Source organism: Spinacia oleracea, chromosome 2 (genome assembly GCF_020520425.1).
Source record: "Spinacia oleracea cultivar Varoflay chromosome 2, BTI_SOV_V1, whole genome shotgun sequence".
Lineage (NCBI taxonomy): Eukaryota > Viridiplantae > Streptophyta > Magnoliopsida > Caryophyllales > Amaranthaceae > Spinacia > Spinacia oleracea.
The window spans coordinates 112172147-112191713 of NC_079488.1; the positions used below are offsets into that span (position 1 = coordinate 112172147).

General features: G+C 34.7%; 3 protein-coding genes and 1 long non-coding RNA gene across 4 annotated transcripts; 2 read left to right on the forward strand and 2 right to left on the reverse strand.

The window, feature by feature from the left end:
- The first annotated feature begins 1092 nt into the window (after nt 1–1092).
- Nucleotides 1093–1926, forward strand: LOC110796822 (formin-like protein 20). Its single transcript, XM_022002192.2, has one exon. It carries the CDS (start codon nt 1093–1095, stop codon nt 1924–1926), a length of 834 nt encoding a protein of 277 aa, XP_021857884.2.
- A 1803-nt stretch (nt 1927–3729) lies between these two features.
- Nucleotides 3730–11255, reverse strand: LOC110802989 (purine permease 3). The gene is made up of 3 exons (XM_022008466.2): nt 10150–11255; nt 7565–8004; nt 3730–4600 (listed from the first exon to the last, which is right to left on the reverse strand). Exons 1-3 carry the CDS (start codon nt 10595–10597, stop codon nt 4256–4258), a joined length of 1233 nt encoding a protein of 410 aa, XP_021864158.2. The 5' UTR covers nt 10598–11255; the 3' UTR covers nt 3730–4255.
- Nucleotides 11256–11272: 17 nt separating this feature from the next.
- LOC130468121 (uncharacterized) lies at nt 11273–13979 on the forward strand. Its single transcript, XR_008928526.1, has 5 exons — nt 11273–11744; nt 11850–11918; nt 12013–12090; nt 12670–12734; nt 13751–13979. It is a non-coding gene; the product is annotated as an uncharacterized lncRNA (long non-coding RNA).
- A 3941-nt stretch (nt 13980–17920) lies between these two features.
- On the reverse strand, nt 17921–19204 carry LOC110784342 (probable carboxylesterase 18). The gene has a single exon (XM_021988819.2). It carries the CDS (start codon nt 19158–19160, stop codon nt 18120–18122), a length of 1041 nt encoding a protein of 346 aa, XP_021844511.2. The 5' UTR covers nt 19161–19204; the 3' UTR covers nt 17921–18119.
- Nucleotides 19205–19567: the final 363 nt, after the last annotated feature.

Here is a 19567-nt window from a genome sequence, read left to right on the forward strand (position 1 = left end):
TATATATATATATATATATATACTTCGTACTTATTAACTGCATGATAAGACCCAAACTCGTTTTGATCTAATATGAAGTTGACCAAAATATGGATATACCCAAATGAAATTTGAATAGATTAATGATAAAAAAAAATTAAAAAAAAAAAAAAAACAATTCCACACGAAACCTATAAAACAAATGTGATTAACAATGTTTGATTAACTATTAATAATGTTAACATTAATACATCACACAGTACTACAGTAGACAAGAGTCTGAAAATACAATCATAATGACGGTTCCACTCTCAACAACAAGTCAACAACCATTGTAAGCTGTAGTTGTAGAAATACTATTTCAAAATTATGAAAACTCCACATGATCAATTGTAATAATTTATTAATTTTTTTCTTTGTAAATTTGTAATAGGGTTGTTATTTAGAATCTTGTTACTTGTCTAACATAAGAGTACCATTTTATAAGTTCTACGATCCCTTTAATTATGTCTCATAGGCAACCACTAATTCCTGGCCCGCATCCTTAAAAGATCCCTTAATGGTTATTTTATAGTCTCTAAATTAAAGCACGTCTTAATTAAAATTGAAATATCTTCAATTTCGCAGTTTTGGTATATGCTACCTTAATGAAGGATATAAATAAGCATTTCATGCATTTCTTGAATTACTAGTCGATCAGTGATTATTATTTTTGTTGACGGAGAAGAACAATATCATTAATAAACAATCATACAGTCCATACGTCACATACAATAATAAATATAGTTCTATACACTACATATTTAAAGAACATACATACTACGTAATTGTTACAATCTCAACAATAATTACAGAGTATTATACATCCTAAAGCAAAACTCATACTCCACCGTTTCTAACTTGAGTCGATCAATGTAATTAATTAATGTTTAATACTACGTATATTTAGACACCCTAATATTAAAAACCAGGCGGCTTGATTACAAAAGCATTGGCACCTCAAGCTTTCTTTAAAAGGCATCAAACACAACTTCACTTTTGTATCAAGTGAACAAACATACACAAAAGTCACAAACCTTTTCAAAAATCCATCTTTTATTAGTTCCCTAAAAAATGCGTACACTAAAGGAGTACTCTTCTCACCCATCATCACCACCACCACCACCACCACCGCCGTCATATTACTCCTACGCCTCACCACCACCACCACCACCAAATCCACGTCACGATTATTCCTATACTTCACCTCCTCCCCATGGCCATCATCCTCCACATTCCGGTCATCACAAGCCTTCACCACCATCATGGCCACCTGTAACCGGCGTACCACCAACATCACCACCCTCATTGTCACCCCCACAACCATCTCCACCCGGCGCAACTCCACCCTCATTGTCGTCACCACCACAACCGTCTCCACCCGGTGAATCACCACCTAGTCAAGGCGCGTCACCACCTTTACCCTCCGCCTCACCACCACAACCTCCTCAAGGCATTCCTCCATCAACACCACCAGGCGGCGGCGGTCATGCATCACCACCATCTCACGGTGTTGTTGTTCCTCCAACACTCCCACCTCAACCACATGGCGGCGGTGGAGTACCACCACATGGTGGCGGCGGCGGCGGTGGTGGTGGAGTTCCACCAACGCCAATAGGCTATTCTTCACCGCCATCAGGTGGTGACATTGTAGTGTCCCCACCCAACTACTCACCACCACCACCAGGGCGTCATACTAACCACACGGCGGTAATAGTGGGTGCATCTCTAGGTGGTTTTTTCTTCCTAGCGTTTATGGCCATTTGCCTCTTTTGTGTTGCCAAAAGAAGGAAGAAGGCCATACTGGTTCCTCCACCTGTAGCATGTGAAGAAACTACGCCTACGGCTTATGGTGGTGGTGGTGGTGGTGCCGCCGCAGGTGGAGGCGCGGGCCACGGAAGCTACTAAGGTGGTACGTACGTACGTATAAGTTATAACAACAATATGTCAATACTCAATATTGTTATCTTTTTTTCTTTTTTTTTTTTTTTGACATCGGCAATATTGTTATCGAAGCGACGGAAACTTCCTAATACCTTTGGCATTTTTGTTGTTTGTAAGTTTGATTTTTGTGATTTACTAGTATTTAATCAAATTCATGTTGAATTTTGTACTTGAGTGTATCAATTTGTAACGCAAAATTTCTAATAATCCATTTATTTTAATCTGATTATTTTTTATTTTTTATTTATTTTAAGTGCAATGTAAAAAAGTTAAATTTGATTGCCATCAAAGTTGTGAAAAATGAAGGGCCAACAAATTATTTACTTTAAACAAGAAAACAGACTTTTACGAATAGCTATACTTTCAAAATTAATTGATATATCAGGAGTTCAACGAGTTGTTGCTTGATTCAATTTTAATACATTATATTGTTATCATGCCCTCGTACTTTATAATTTTAATTACAACTATATATTATCAATGAGTTTAATGTCTCTTATAACTTATGAGTATCATATTTCTTAATAAAAATCTTAGCTAAAGTATAACTCTATTTCAATGTTACTCCATATCCTCCGTAAGTGATTGTGTTGTACACGAAAATCAATCATACACATATTTACTTGGCTATCATTCTCTAAAATTTCAACCAATACTTATACAATTTTTTGTTTAGTTACTCGTTTGAAACAACTCAAACTGAATAGCTTAATTAATTAGCAAAATACGAGAGTGATTATATGCATGTGCATGGTAAAACTATTTGCACCATGAACAACCTCTGAGTTGTACAAAATTTGAAAATGACCAGGCAATATAAATTATAAATGCGGTATATTAGAGATTCGAACTTAAGATCTATCGTACACAGATCCTTGATCTTAACCATTAATTCAAGATCTATAGAGATTATTTGTATTAGTTGTACTCCCTCTGCCCCTTAATACTCGACCAATTTTGATTTTTTTCACTATTCACATAATTCACTTTGACCCTATTTTATTTCTAGTATATGAAAACAAATGTTAGTATATAATATATTGTTGGCTTCATCTTAATATATATTTTCAAAATATTAATATTTTTATAAGTTTTTATAATATGTAGTTAAATAAATTGGTGGTCAAAGTTATGCATTGTCAAACGTATTCGGTCAAAACAAATCGAGTATTAAGAGACGGAGGGAGCTCAGTATTTGTATATCCCAAAAAAGTATGGTCAACTTCATGCTATTATAATGATGACACGACTCGGATTCAGTATCATAGATGCAACAACTTGGGGATAAAATATTTGCATAATCATAACCTCACGATGCATTATTTGGCCTAGCTAATTATTAATTCAATCCTCCTTTTTATTGTTAATTTTGAGGTCTCTTAAATAATTGCCTTTATTTATTCCTAATCCTTATGCAAGTACTGTAGTTTTCTTGATGGGATTCCTAATCCATATGCTAAACCAGCTCAAGTTCTCTATTTCATCTTAAATTACTAAGTTTTACCAACTCCCAAATCACTTTAATTTTAATCATTAAAAAACCCCTTAAAATTCCGATTAAAAATTAATTAATTATAATCATATAACTCCAATCCAAAATCATATGTGCAATTTCTCTACAATCAAGTTTTTCTCTGCTTAGTATGAGTTTAACAATTAGGATCCGGATGCTAGAGCCTTGCAAAGGATAACAACACGGCTTATGAAATTAAAAGGGTTTGTAATAACGGAAGTCACAAAGACAATTAAAAATCTAAATAAAGAACATACACAAAAATTTAACTGGTTCATTAACAATGTACGTGTCAGCTACGTCCACAACTCCACATACATAGGAAAACTTTATTGACCTCGAGGGGTACATATTACAGAATACAACTAGATTATGATACTACAAAAATGTGTATCATTATGACAACCCAATAATGACGGAATTTTTACGGATTTAAAAATTCTAATTCCGTCGCAAACTAATAACCAAATAAAAAAAGGAACAACCGTCGCAAATGTCTTTTACGACGGGTTAACGACGAGATCGATTTTCTATCAATAACGACCCCCTTTTATGAAGGGTTCGCGTCAGAAAATTCCACCACTATTGGCCTTTAGCGATAGGATTTTCCGTCGTTAATGGTACAATTTCTTGTAGTGTGACCTACAAAGTTGATATAGTACTCTCTAAACATATGTGGAAAATGCCTAAAAACAGATAACCTAGACCCGGCCAATGCTGCTGGGGCGTTGTAAGAAGGGAACTTAACCGATTCAAGACATATTCTAACAAAAACGTACATTATGATTCTACATCTATAGATTGTGTGTTATTTCGTTGTTGTCTCTTCTTTTGTTTCTTGATTTCCTTAGCCTCCCCATAGAAATAGGAGATAAATCCCCAAAGGGAGAGAAGAAGAGACACCCCCTTATCTACTTGAAAAGTTTCGTGGTAGAAAAATACGGCGGCTATCTCGGTGATCGGAAGTGCGACCGATATAATTACTCCGGACAACAACGACGAGCCGTAGAAAATAACTCCGGCGGCACCTAAGTAGAAGAATTGCCATACAATTGCACTACATATTAGCACTACAAAGTACATTGCTTTCCCAAGTTTGTAATCTTGCATTTCTCTTGCATATTCCTGCATCATCATATTCACAAAAATTAAAACATACGAAGTACTACGTAGTATATCCGATTTATAATGCTCCTTACATTTTTATTGCGTGTAACATATTATTAATGGTACCAATGAGATATCTGCCTAGTGGATTAATTAAGGGTTTATGTACAATAAGTATTAAGGATGCGTTCTATTCACCTGATTTTCACTTATTTTTGCTGAACTTATCTTATCTGAACTTAACTGAACTTATCTGAATTTATCAAAACTTATTTTAGTTATAAATTATACTTGGTCAACCCGTATTTTTCCTGAACTTATCTTATCTGAACTTAACTGAACTTATCTGAACTTATCTAAACTTATTTTTCCTGAAATAAGTGGAAATAAGGTGAACAGAACAGAGCCAGGTTCGAACCCCACGTATTCCCCCCATATTGTCAATAGATGCATCATTTTAACTTTTCACACTATTCATATGCTAATTTTGACCAAATTTATTACTGATATGTAAAGAGTTATTTTATATTGTTATTGGTTAATCTTAATATATATTTATAAAATATCAACTTTAATTAATACGGCGTATGTAATTAAAGGTATTGATGGTCAAAATTATTATATAAATAGCGCACAAAGTCATTATGATGCATCAATCGTGAAATGGAGGAAGTAAACCTTTGGAAAAAAAAAGTTAAATTCCCTAGAAGAAGACTAATTTTAAAGAATATGATTAAGGAGTATTATTTATTTATTTATAATTTTTTTTATGTGCAAATGAGTATTAAGAGAAACATACGTTACAAATGGAGAAAGGACTGTGACTTATTGTTAATAGACTCTCAATTTAAACTGACCACTAGATCAATACCTTATCGATTAATTGATTTAAGGAATATGATTATCATCGTTAATTTACATTATCTTTCTCAAGCATTTAGTCTATCACCCTTCTTTTAGCTAGCTACCACGAGTATAGTTGTTTAAGAGGGACCAATTATTACTTTAGTTTAGCTAGCATGTTGAAACTAATTGGGAAAAGTGGTTTGCAAATTGCATTTAAATACAATTGTTTTTATAAAAAGGCATAAGCATGGTTTAAACTAATTTAGTAACATGGCTAATGGATTATAGAGCTATACATCATTGTTTCTATTATTTTTTATAAAAATGTTGCATGATTTTCGTTAATAAATATTGATCTATCTAATCCGGATCTTATCTTATTGATGGTATCTATAATTGTGAATTCTACTTAGGAAAATTTTGTAATATTAATCTAACCTTTGGCCGGTTTTCTTTTATTAATCCCACCTACGACATATTTTTTAATAATCCCACCTTTACTACCCAACGACTTTTATTGGGCTTAAGTGACCGATAACCGGTGAAAAAATCATCGAGATGGTGATGATTTGATGATGATGACTGAATATATCGAGGGAGAGTATTTCCACGTAGGGACATATTATCGCCTACAATAGGTTTATGACGTTTTAGGCCCAATAAAAGTCGTTGTGTGGTATAGGTGGGATTATTAAAAAATATGTCGTAGGTGGGCTTTATAAAAGAAAATCGGCCAAAGGTTGGATTAATATTACCAAAATTTCCTTCTACTTATATATACTCTCTCTCTATATATATTTTTTAAGGGGAAGATAGAGAGGCTTTTGTTAAATAAGATTAATTCAACAACTATGAAGAATTATGTACTTATCTATTAACATGTACCCATCTTACTCTAAACATACTTAAAAACTTATGTAATATGCTTACTTAACCACTAAAGTGATGCATAAACAAAGTAATTCAACATATAATATGACTAATTCGACGGCTAATTGTTGAATAAGACATAATTCCTCAACCTAATCTCACTTTTAGAGGATTTCATTCTATTGCCTCATGGAAGAATTACATTTGAATTAGAAAATGATGCATCAACTTGATTTTCTTTTAAATAATGCCAAAATAAATTAGGCCAATACTTAGCTAGATTTCAACATGTGATTCTCGCAGTACAACTGGTTGTACCTAGTAAGGCGTTGCGTACAACCAACATTACAGTATTTCATGTACGTGCTCTCGAAGTACAAATAAATAAACAAAAATATAGTCTTGATTGTACCATACAACATAAATAACCGGTTCTTCCGGTTGTATATAGAAAATGGTCATTTACTCATTATCAACCAGTTCATTACTTCATTTAGGCTCTGTTCTATTTGACTTATTTTGATTGAACTTATATTATCTGAACTTATCTGAACTTATTTTATCTGAAAAAATCTTATTTTGTCTAAAATAAACTTATTTGTGTGTGAAAATGTCTGAAACAAACTTATTTTTGCTGACCTTATATTATCTGAACTTAACTGAACTTATCTGAATTTAACTGAACTTATTTTACCTGAAATAAGTCAAAATAAGTCGAACAAACACATAGTCTTACTTATTTTTACTCTATCTCAACATGAATAATTCCAATTTAATTTTTAAGGTAAGGCTTTTGAAACTAAACTAAGCAAAATACATTTAAAAAAGAAAAGTTGCCTGCCATATATAACTAAAGATTTTTGTTGGCCGGGTCGGGCTAGGCTTCGTGAAAAATCCACAGGCCCGTGCACTTGAGTGGACTCGGCCCACACCCAACCCGCTTCTCTCATGTCGGTCCAAATTTTTCAAAACTTGGGCACATGCCCATCAAGCCCGATTGTATCTTGTCTAAACCCAAATTTACTAAATTTAGCGTTTTTTACTGTTCCGACTGTGCCGTGATTCCTCCAAAGAGAAAATTGCGGCCGAGGCCTGTTACACGACCCACAACTTCGTTCCCGTATCAGACCGTGTTTTTTTTTTTTTTTTTTTGAGACGGCCCGGCCTACCGCCTATCTTTATATATATAATGAATACTTACGTATAAAAAAAAAATATAATTAAGTAGTCAGATAATATAAATGGAATAGTCGAAGCATTAATTACCTTGTAATCACCACTAGCAAGCATCCCAACAGTACACATAACAGTAGCAGAGAAAGACAACACAAGCTGAATCTCCATAACCAAAGAGTAATTAATCACCACCACACTCTGTTTGACTCTCTTGTAAGTAAGCTCAATCATAGGAAGCATAAGAGCAAACAATGCAGAAGAGGCTAAGGTTAAGAAGAACCCTAAGTAATACTGACCGTTGGATTCTCCAGCTGGCTTATCACTGTTAGAATGGACGGCTAAGATTATGGCTGCAAAGGTTAGAAGAGCAATGGAGTTTATTGAGTATGGTGTGAATTTCTGGTTTACTAATATGAAGGCAAATACTGCTGTAAAAGCTAATTGGGTTGCTAAGATTAATGATGATGTTGAGACTGGTATGTGTTTTACTCCATATGCGTAGCAATAATCTGCTGCCCCTGCTACTAAACCTGCATATATGAAGTAATCAAAATTAGTACTCCCTCTGTTTCTTAAATATTAGTCCTGTTTTGACTTTTCAAATCGTTTCAACTCAATATTTAAACGTAAATATCTCCAAATATGTATGTTAGAAAAATATAAAAAATTGATATTGTTAAACTACATATCAAGATGAACAAAATAAGATATCACATGAATATGTTTTGAAGTACGTATTGGAAATAAATGAGAAGATTCTTTTCAATTGTGTATAGTGTCAATATTCCAAAAAGGTCTGATATTCGAGAACAGAGGGAGTAATAGGATTGTATTAGCATAGGAAATACTATGGGAGGTTACTCTAGAAAAATATAGACGTGTAATAAAAAAAAATAAAAAATCAAGTGATGATATAGGACAAATTTTCATGTAGTTTTCTATTTTTCAGGGGGTAAAAAACAAGTTTTAAATTTTTTTTAGGTGGTAAAATACAAGTTTTAGTTTTTTTAGGTGGGAAAAAATATTTTTTCGATTTTTTTAGGTGATAAAAAATAATTTATTCGAAGATGTATCTAGAAATATCTTGGACATGTGATATGAAAATATATAATATTAGATAAGTGTAGAGAAATCCAGAAACTAGAATACAACAACTATAAATATGTTAGTATGTGCAAAAGTTGGGAGGTGAGCTAATCAAGAGAGCTCCACAAAACATGAGGGGTATAACTAAGAATAAGGGTTCTAACAGAGAGATAAGTGGGAGACATGGGGCTATCGCAAATATTGTTGTACAATTCTTATTAATGTAATCAATAATAAAAATGTAATTTTGTTAAATTATTTAGGTTCATCAAAACTTCCGCGTGCGTCCTCAAATTTCTATCAAATATTAAATGGATATCCGTTAACCCAATCCAGTAACAATTATTGATTAATTAGATAGATATCCGAATTAAATGGGTGACAGATGAAGAATCAGATCGGATACAAATGACTTACTCCATTGGTTAACCATTCATCCATCCACTTTATATATTTTTCATCCGGAAGATGCGGTGATAAGTTAAGCGAGTGAGCAGTAACGAGTGAATGCTGATGGAGCGGATTGATAAACTTTATATATTTTTCATCTGAAAGATACGGTGATAAGTTAAGCGAGTGAGTAGTAACGAATGAATGCTGATGGAGCGGATTGATAAATGAATGGATGCAGGTAAAGCTCCGACTAATCTGAATCTGAACCGTTATCAGGCCTTTCAAGAGACTTACACTTCTAAGGCTGAACTCTAATAGTTCTTACAAACCACTGAAAACGCAAAATCATAAGCATTATAAAGATAGCCCCGATCCAGTAGAATAGGAGTTGTAATGATAATATGATAAGTACATAGTTGTAAGGGAACTCAATACGGAGTACATACAATTTTTTTTTTTAGTCTTTTAGTCTTTTAAATTGGCTACTTTAGAACATGGTTTAATTAGCAAGAATGAAGGAAGACAATGGATTGAACTAAAGCATCAAACTATCATTATTGGTACCAAAATGACCACCCGTACATTTTGGCCCTGTTATTTTTTGGATAGGAGATAACCAATAACCAATAACATGAGATCATAATTCTTACACCTATTAAAAATCGATCTGAATCCGGACAATCCGAAAAATAATGGGAAAAAAATCTGACCAAACTCGTTTTTAACCCGAATGATTGAAAATTATTGTATTGATAGTAATAAATGAGATTATGAGCAGTTTTAAGCATAATAAAGACGTTACTATGTATTGATGGGTGTAATATGATTTTGATATGAATTATACACCATTTAATGGTTGAATTTGACTAAATATAAACTTGTGTATAAAATTTTGTTAATATGTGCATATATTTTGTGTATTTATTACACAAATTAATTAAAATATAATGCGTATTACAAAATCCTTCAACCCGTTGGGCCGACCCGTACCCGAAAATTTTGGGCCTTAAACAAGCATTTGTAAACCCGAACCCAAAAGTAAACGATCCAAAATAACCCGACCCAAAAGTAATTTTTTTTATAACCCAACCCGTTTGACAGGTCTATTGACATAAAATAGTTTTCACAAGATAAAGGACCAAACTATAACCACACAAAAAAGAGTGGACATATATGGGGGAATTGAATTAACTTACCAACAATAGCAGCAAAGAAGAAGGTGTTGGTGTTGATGAAGATGAGTTTAGCCGCCTGTGTAGGATCTGCACCACCACGACGACGACGAAGACGACGGAAATAAGCGACGAGAAGTGGAATTATCATCAAAGGCCAACCACCAGTTTCCAACCAAGAAGATAGCCAAATACTTTTACCACCATGTATGTAATACAACCTCATTACTAATGGACCGCCACTTATTCCTATTCCTAACATTACACAATTCAATATCAACAAATATTTTTTCATCTTTGGATTTATTATTTCTTGTGATTCCATTTCCATGTTTTCTGATCTAATTTTCTCTCTTTTTGATAATAATAATCCCTTATATCTGCATTTTTTGTAAGAACATGATTCAATAACCTTATCTTTACATAACAATAAGGCGGTCGTGTAGTCCGTGTTTGGTTCACGTGAAAACATTTTAAGTGATTTTTTTGGTCAATGAAAATCCATGTAAGATTAAGTCGATGTAAAAAAGAAAAAGAAAAAAAGAGATAATCCCGTCTTAAATTTTATTTTCCTTTATTTGGTTTTTTTTTTCTTTTTGACAAGAGGACTAAGAACTAAACAAACAAAGAGGCAAGAAACAACAAAACAAAAAAACTAGAAACGAAGCCTAAGTAACACCCTACTCCTAGCAGCGGTCGCAAGATCATGAGCAGGCGAGATAAGATTTCGAAGCACCTTATAAATTGAAACCCTAGCCAGAGACTGAAATAGATCCCGGATCTGCAAGACCAACCAGGTCACTGAAATGGGAGTGATATCAGAACCAGACACCAGCCGAACCAGCGTGGAACAATCCGAGTTGGTTTCTTAATTATCAAAGAAGTTGGAAAACAAATGTAACAGTTTAAAAGACGAGGAGGGGTGGCGGGATCGAGGAGAAAAGGAGAAAAATGTAGCATTCTTTGCTTCTGATAGGAAAATATTTTCTATCATTGAGAAAATTGTTTTCGATTTAGGAAATAATTTTTCAAAAAGAACACAACAAATAAGGAAGTTCAACCTTATTATGAGTAAAATGAGGAGAACTTATCCTGAAAATTGAAAAGTTCTCAAATTCTCAATACAAATTTGTAATCCCCCGTAAATTTATAAATTTTATTAATATATTTTAACGTATATTATTTATATTTAATTAGAATTTAGGAATTTTGAGTAATAAATATATAATTCACGTATACTTATTTATTACATTTTAATATTTTCAACGATTTACGAAATTGAAAATGATTTTAGAATTTTAAGTTAAAACGAATTCGAATTACGAAAACACGATCGATTGAATTTAGAAAACAATCCTAATCATTTTGGATTCAAACAACCTTAAATCCTACTCCTAGCCCAATTGGGAAAAGCCCAAACCAAAAACAAAAATTAAACCCAAACCAATACTCCCTCTCTCTTTTCAAATTCACGTGGAAACAAGGCAAACCAAAACCCCTCCATCCTCCTTCAACCTCACGCACAACACCAGCAACTCCTCTTCTCTCCCTTGTCAGCCGCCGCACCACGCTCACTGCCGGACCACCACCTGCACCGACGACCACCGTCGACCCTCGTGGTAACTCCTTCTTCCTCTCTCTTCTTTCGGTTGTCTTGCCCTGCTCCTCCTCTCCCGTTTTCCTCCTTCTCCTTACTTGTTTCTCTTTTTGTTCACGTACGGCAGTCATCGCCGCCACGTTGCCGCCCAGCCTGCGTCGCTGCGCCGCCGCGTTCCTGGCCCACACCGACCAATGTCTTCCTTCTCCTTTGTATTTCATTTTCATTTTTTTTTTTTTTTTTTTCCTGTTTTCGTTCATGGCTCATTCGTGTTTTGTTTGTGCCGGGAGCCACCTCCGGTCGCAGCCACCTCGCCTAGCCGCGCCACCCTGTCCGCCGGCCAGCACTCCCCTCTCCCTCTTGAATTGGTTATTTCTTAAACCCTAAGTAACTAATTATTTTAATTAATTATAATTGTTAATTTAAATTATGTTCTTGATAATAAATTTATAATTTTTATGGTTTGAACATGATTTTCAGATTTGGGTTGAGATTATAAACGAATTAATTTTCAGTTTTTGTGATTTAAATTATAAATTTGAGATTATATGGATTTTATAATAAAGTTATTAATTTTCAGATTATCTAATTACATTGAAATATTGATTTTTGATTATTTAAAGTATAAAATTCAAGGTTTTTATGATTATTAATCATGATGGGTTGAGTATGGATCATTGAATTGGTTGTGTTGAGATACTAGGAACGTAGATTGACCATGGTGAAGCTTTTAAATGAAATTATATTGCTGAAAATTTAAAGTACGATGTTTGCAAAAGTTTTCAACGAATTTCAATCACTAATTCAATAATCATGATTCTAGGAAATCAAATGTTTAAGTTTTGATATTGGGGAAAGTTCTAAATATGTTTAGGATGCATTTAGAATGCTTTCTTATGGTTGTCAATGATTAGGAATTTATTGGGATTATTTGTTGGTTGTTTTAGGCGGAGAATTCTCTTTAGGCGACTTTTGAAAGTGTTAAAGTGGCCTATCAGTTTGTTTACACAAGGTACGTACATACCTGTGTGCTTGGAATGTGTGCTAATTGTTGAAACCATGTTGAATCTTGTTGTTGAACTTGGTTATGTTGATATTATTGTTGAACTTGGCGATGTTGATATTATGGACGAACTTGGTTATATTGAATGTGCATGTTTAATACTGTTGGACAAACTTATTGAACTTATTTTGCACTATAAGAACTGTAACATGTTAGTATGGATGTTTGATACAAACATGTTGGTTGGGAACACTAGATTATTCTATATGATTGGGTTGGATCGATTGGTTGTTGTTCCCTTTCTATCTTTTCACTACTTTATAAGGGCGGAGGACCTTGTTTAGTAAGTTGAAACTTTATGCCCATATACAGGGTTGCTCATGGTTAAAGGAAAGGTTGGTTAAGTTGGAATGAGTCTTGATTGATGCTTTTATGATCACTTACTTAATTCCAAGATAAAAACAGTTGTGAACAAATGTGAATTGTCTGTCTTGTAATGGTTGAGTCATAACGGAATCTCAATTTATAAATCATGTAAAGTGAAACTGAATAGCAATAGCTTTAGACTGTGCACGTCTGAAGTGACGGACAAACAGGAGTTGGGGTTCATGGTGGTAGCCCATGGCCTTTTCTGGGACCGGATTGATCACCGTGTCCTATTTTTATTTAAACGTTCCTCGATATCGCAGGTCACTGAGGTTACGGAGTCGCGCCCGTACCTCGTCTTCCTTAGTGAAGACTTCTGGATGGTCAACTCGGTCCATTGTCTATTTCAACTAAAATAATATTATGGTTATTAAGCCTAGCTTAGTCTAGTCAAGTATAATCGTCAATTTATTATGTTTTGCCTGTCCTTACTTATATTTATTAGTATCATGTTAGGGTTGTTGGTTTGATAGTATCATGCTAGGATCGTTGTTGTTTTAGTATGTAGTACTCAGCTTTGCTGATTACGTGCTTTGTTTGTGTGTGTTGATCATGGCTATGCCTTATTGATCCTGTGATGACCCATCTTTGGTGAGCAGTCTCTAAGGATCAATAAGCGTTGCCCATCTACAGGTTTGAAGATGATGCATCATTGGGATCGGGATTAGAGAGTTTGTAGTTCTATTCGTTTAATTAAGTGATTTAATTTGTTAACTTGGATTTGAAATTTGTCGTACTATCCGTATTTCTTTAATTCAGTTAATTGGTTTGGACCTAATATGTAATAGATTATTTATGAACCTAAAAGTTAGTTTTATGTTTTCCGCTGCAAAATTCTGAATAAGCCGTAACGTTTTCACACGGGCGATAATACTTTGATAATTCTCTATGTTTTATATTAAAAGGTTATTTTAGAAAAGAGAGAATTGTCGGGGTGTTACAATCCCGTCTTAAATTTTATTTTCCTTTATTTGGTTTTTTTTTTTTTGACAAGAGGACTAAGAACTAAACAAACAAAGAGGCAAGAAACAACAAAACAAAAAAACTAGAAACGAAGCCTAAGTAACACCCTACTCCTAGCAGCGGTCGCAAGATCATGAGCAGGCGAGATAAGATTTCGAAGCACCTTATAAATTGAAACCCTAGCCAGAGACTGAAATAGATCCCGGATCTGCAAGACCAACCAGGTCACTGAAATGGGAGTGATATCAGAACCAGACACCAGCCGAACCAGCGTGGAACAATCCGAGTTGGTTTCTTAATTATCAAAGAAGTTGGAAAACAAATGTAACAGTTTAAAAGACGAGGAGGGGTGGCGGGATCGAGGAGAAAAGGAGAAAAATGTAGCATTCTTTGCTTCTGATAGGAAAATATTTTCTATCATTGAGAAAATTGTTTTCGATTTAGGAAATAATTTTTCAAAAAGAACACAACAAATAAGGAAGTTCAACCTTATTATGAGTAAAATGAGGAGAACTTATCCTGAAAATTGAAAAGTTCTCAAATTCTCAATACAAATTAGAGAATTTTGAGCCAATAAATATATGTCAAAATTTTCAACTTATATGGCATTTTTTTTTCTTGAATGAAAGTACACTATTCATGCATGATCAAGTTTGGATGGAATATTCCTACTTTTACCACAAAATAATACAAAATGATATCAACATGTAACAATTTTGCACCACTAGTTTGGAGAGCGAGGTAAATTATATTTTCTCAAATAAATAGTCAAACGACATCTATAATATACAAAAATGAAGGCTAATTAGTTCAAACGAAGTGAAAGTACACTACGTACAATCAATGGGGAAAACGAAGTGAAAAAGAAACACTTTGTATGTAGGGCTTCAGATTTCTTTGCCGTACGTGTTTGGATGTGAAACTGCTAGGAGCCACATATTTTGTTGTTGTTATCCTCTGCAAATTGAAATGCACTTCATAAGAAACCAGATGCATTATTATACACCATGTTATGTGGGTCTGTTTCGTAAGGAGGTGATGTTTTTTCTTCTCGTCTATATCCAATATTTGTGCAAAATTTGATTCCTACGCAATAAGAGCAACTTTAATGGTGAGTTACAAGATGTTGTGGCTAAATTTGCCACATTACATTTCTAACTACAATTGATTGAATTACAAATTATCACATTGGTGGGCTACAATACTTTGTAGCTTCCTGTAATACTTATTTTAAATAATTTATTTATTTGAGCTATATTTTTTTGACAGGGTTTTAACAACTGCTTATGTCATTGTTGTACCAATGGTGGGCTACCTGCTCACATGGTCGCTTTTTTTTGTGACCATGTCCATTTTGTAACCATTGGAGTTGCTCTAAGAGAGCGCCTGGGAAGTGTGGGAACTCGATCATACTTCATTTTTCATTTCAAATATTGAATTTCAATTCCGAAATTATAAATCGCAACTTTCAATTCCAATTTCTCCGTTTGGAGAACACAGTACTATAATTTGAGTTCTGGATAGGGATGTTAGTGGGGCGGGTTTCGTGGGAGACCCGCCCCGCATCCGCCCCAAGTAGGCGGGGATGGAGGTAGGTTTGGCGGGTGATGGGGCGGGGATGGGTATAAAAACCGTACCGCCATGGGTGGTGGGGCGGGTGTGGATTTTTTGTTGAACCCGCCCGCCCCACCCCATCCCCACTCGACCCTCCTCATCCCCGCTCGCCCCGCTTCATACCCGCCATGGGTGATGAGGTGATTGTGGATTTACTTACATGTCTAGGTGATAATATGAATTTAGGTGAGATTTTTGAGTTTTTTGTTTGGATTTTTTTGTTATTACGGGTATTTTTATCGATTATATATGTTACTTTAGTCATAAGGTATTTTCTTCTATAGTTAACTTTTATTACTCCGTATATATAGCAAATATTTGCTAAATAAGAAAAATTAGGCGGGTATTAGCGCGAGTATGAAGCGGGGATGGATACCCAGTTGGTGGTGGGGCGGGGATGGATTTTAGCTTACACCCGTTGGGGAGGGGATGAGGATGAATTTTGTACCCGCCATGGGTGATGGGGCGGGGATGGGGATGAAAATTTTAGGTGGGGATTGGGATGGAGGGACCTACATCCGCACCCGCCCCGCCCCATTGACATCCCTAATTATAACGCTCTAGTTGAATTTGTTGGGTATTACTAATGAATGGCGAATCTTGAAGAAAATAAATTAGGGAGGGACCATATATGATATGGTTTTAATTAACTTCCTTCGATTTCACGACATTGAGTAAGTTGGTCACGTAAACATTGGTGATGTTGATGGTATTGCGAGTTCCACATCCAAGCTTTCATAGTCACAAATTTTCAACCACATACTAATGATTTAATGTCTCTATTTGTAAACTTTTTTAAATGCAATATTAAACCTATGTCCATAAAAAAAAACCAAAAAACAAACAAACTACATGGTACATACACATTAATACAAAATTACAATCAAGTTGGATAATGATAAGTAATACAAATTTCCCTAAAAAAAATTGATAAGTAATAATACAAATATATTTGACACGTTTATCACGTGTCTACAGCCCACTGCCGACATTAGTGATTTATTCATTTCAAAATTAACAAATCACTACGAACTTCATTCCATAAAATTCGGTTGGCAAAAAAAATTAGTGATACATTCATTTCAAAATTAACAAAATTATGAAAAATTGACAATTAAAAGAGTCTAATACTCATCTAGTCATCTGCTCTCGAATATTAGTCCCTTTTAGAATCTTGACATTATTCACAATTGAAGAGAATTTTCTAATTTCTTTCCAATACGTATTTCAAAGCATATTCACAAAAATAATCGTCATGTTAGTGATAAGACATCAACCTCGTATACTAATCTAATAATCGTCACAAAAATATCTTATATTTTTCACATTTTTGATAAGGCATGTAGTCAATAAATTATCGTAGAAATAAACACTTTCTTGTTACTATCATTAATATTCTGGTAATTTTTGTGTAAGACTACCTTATTGAAAAGACTACTTTAATTACTTGGTTATATTGCTTAACTAATTAGTTCTAGTGCTTAATTAATTAGTTCTATTGCTTAACTAATTGATTATAGTGCTTAATTGATTGGTTTAAACGTTTAATTAATTGGTTCAATTGCTTAACTTATACGACACTAATGTGATCTTTTGTGTAAGACCGCCTCATATAAAAGTTTATGTAAATACTCCTCCTAATTTAGTCACCTAAATCATTTCCAATTAAACAGGGGAGGTATACCAAAATTAACAAGTTTAGAAATAAAAAAAATACAAAACAAAACAAAATTGATATGACATGAAAGCTACTCCCTCTGTATTTATTTAAGAGATACACTTGCCTTTTCCGGCCGTATTTATTTAAGAGATACACTTGCCATTTTTAGTAACTTATCAACCCCACCATCTAATTAAATAACACATCTAATTTACCTTATGGCGCACCCGCCATCCAATTAAACAAATAATTTCATAAACCCACCTCACCTCCCACCCCCAAAATGGCATGATCCCCACTTGTTTACGTATTAAAATATCTACCCAACCCCACTTACTTTATTATTTTATTTCATTCCATTCTTCTTCTTAATACTCGTGCCCCACCAAGTTTATCTTTTAAATAAATACTGAGGGAGTAAATAAATCTTCGATTAAATTAAAACAAGTATTTTGGTGCACGTGAAGCGTGCGTATATTTCGAAAAAATTGCAATTAATGTTGCAACACTCTGATTATCAAAAAAAAAAAAGTGTGGCAACACTCTTCAAATGTATTTTAACATTTTAATTAAATACGAGTATTAAACAAGGGAATTATATTATTGATATTTTACGTGAACATAAAAGTGATCAAGAGATGACCAATGTATAAAAAAATAACATTAACATGTCATGAAGAATAAATAAATCTTCAATTAAATTAAAATATCTAACGCTCAAGAATAATATTTCAACCTTGCAAACGTAATTGATTTTCAACAAATTCTCCAATCTTAGATACAAACAATTTATATTCAGGTAATTCCGGAGCACTGTAAAAGAAATGACCCACATTTGAATACTGGACCAACTCAACTTTCTTTCCGGACCTTTTCAACCCATCATAATACCTCATTCCCCAATCTCGCAACAAATCCAACCCGCCAACAACAACGAGTGTTGGCGGGAACGATTCCAAACCCGAAACATCCTTAGATTTTGGCCCGAATACACTCGACCCGGGATGATCCCGATCCGACCCGTTTGGCAAGAAAGCCTTCCAAAAGAAATCAGTTTGGCTCAAAGTCAACACCGGCCATTGCTTTGTTCGGAGCTCCGAATCAGTCCTCTCTTCGCCGCCATAAAACGGTTGGATTGAAATTAACCCGCGAACTCTAACCGTTTTAAATCGGGCCCCACCCACCCGAACCGCCACATGGTGAGCCAAATTCGCCCCGGCACTATCTCCGGCAAGGAAGCACCGTCCGAGATCAGCGTTCGCCGGAAAACACTCAATTTTCGCTCTCATCTCATCGTCGTCAAGGAACTTCAAGACGTCAAAACCATCATCGTACTGCGCCGGCCATTTATGCTCCGGCGCAAGGCGGTAGTTAACCGAGATAACAACAGCGCCGACATCTCCGGAAACTTTCCGGCAGAATGTATCGTAAGCGTAGGTGGCGGGGGAGAAGGAAACAAACCCGCCACCGTGAAAGTAGATGATAACAGGGAGAGAGTGAGAGGAAGGGGAATTGGCGGGAAAAAAGATTCGAAACCAGAGTTTGTTTAAAGGGTCAATGCCAATGGTATGATCAAAAGAGGTGACGCCACCTATAGGGGTGGAAGAAGCGGCGGACCGAATATCGGCGAGGTTAACGAGGCGGCGGTTGACAGTGCCATCACGGTGGTAGGCGAAGGCGGTGATGAATGAGTGGGCGGCGTACATGAATCTGGATTTGAGAGAAAGGCCATTGGATTTGGAAGTTTGATCGTGTATAATTTCTTGGGTCATGTTTATGGTTATGTACGTGAATAGAGATGTGGTCTATTTCTCCATAAAAAGAGGTCATATTTAAAACCCAAAATTATGAAGAGTCGTAATCATAAGACCAACAACTTCCACCTAATGACAAGTGACTACCAAAATTATACTCCTTAATAACAATTAATACTAGTGGGTCCCAAATTCATTACTATAGTTAATTTCAGCATTATCCCACAATTCCAATAATTATGACTTAAAATTAAAATTATTAAAAAGCAGCCTCATATTACTTAAAATCGCCCCACTATTTTCCCTTATTTAGCTTGTATCATGGTATATACTTATGAATTTTAAGCTCCTTCCATGGTACGAGCTTAAACTGCAAAAGTCAATACTATGGTCGAAATTAAAAACTCATAAGTCTGTACCATGAT

Coding starts and splice junctions, on each gene's coding strand:
- LOC110796822 (XM_022002192.2), top strand. CDS start 1,093: ATGCGTACACTAAAGGAGTACTCTTCTCACCCATCATCACCACCACCA.
- LOC110802989 (XM_022008466.2), bottom strand. CDS start 10,597: ATGTTTTCACGTGAACCAAACACGGACTACACGACCGCCTTATTGTTA. Junction 8,005..10,149: donor CTTCTTTGCTGCTATTGTTG/GTAAGTTAATTC, acceptor TCATATATGCAG/GTTTAGTAGCAGGGGCAGCA. Junction 4,601..7,564: donor TTGCTAGTGGTGATTACAAG/GTAATTAATGCT, acceptor ATGATGATGCAG/GAATATGCAAGAGAAATGCA.
- LOC110784342 (XM_021988819.2), bottom strand. CDS start 19,160: ATGACCCAAGAAATTATACACGATCAAACTTCCAAATCCAATGGCCTT.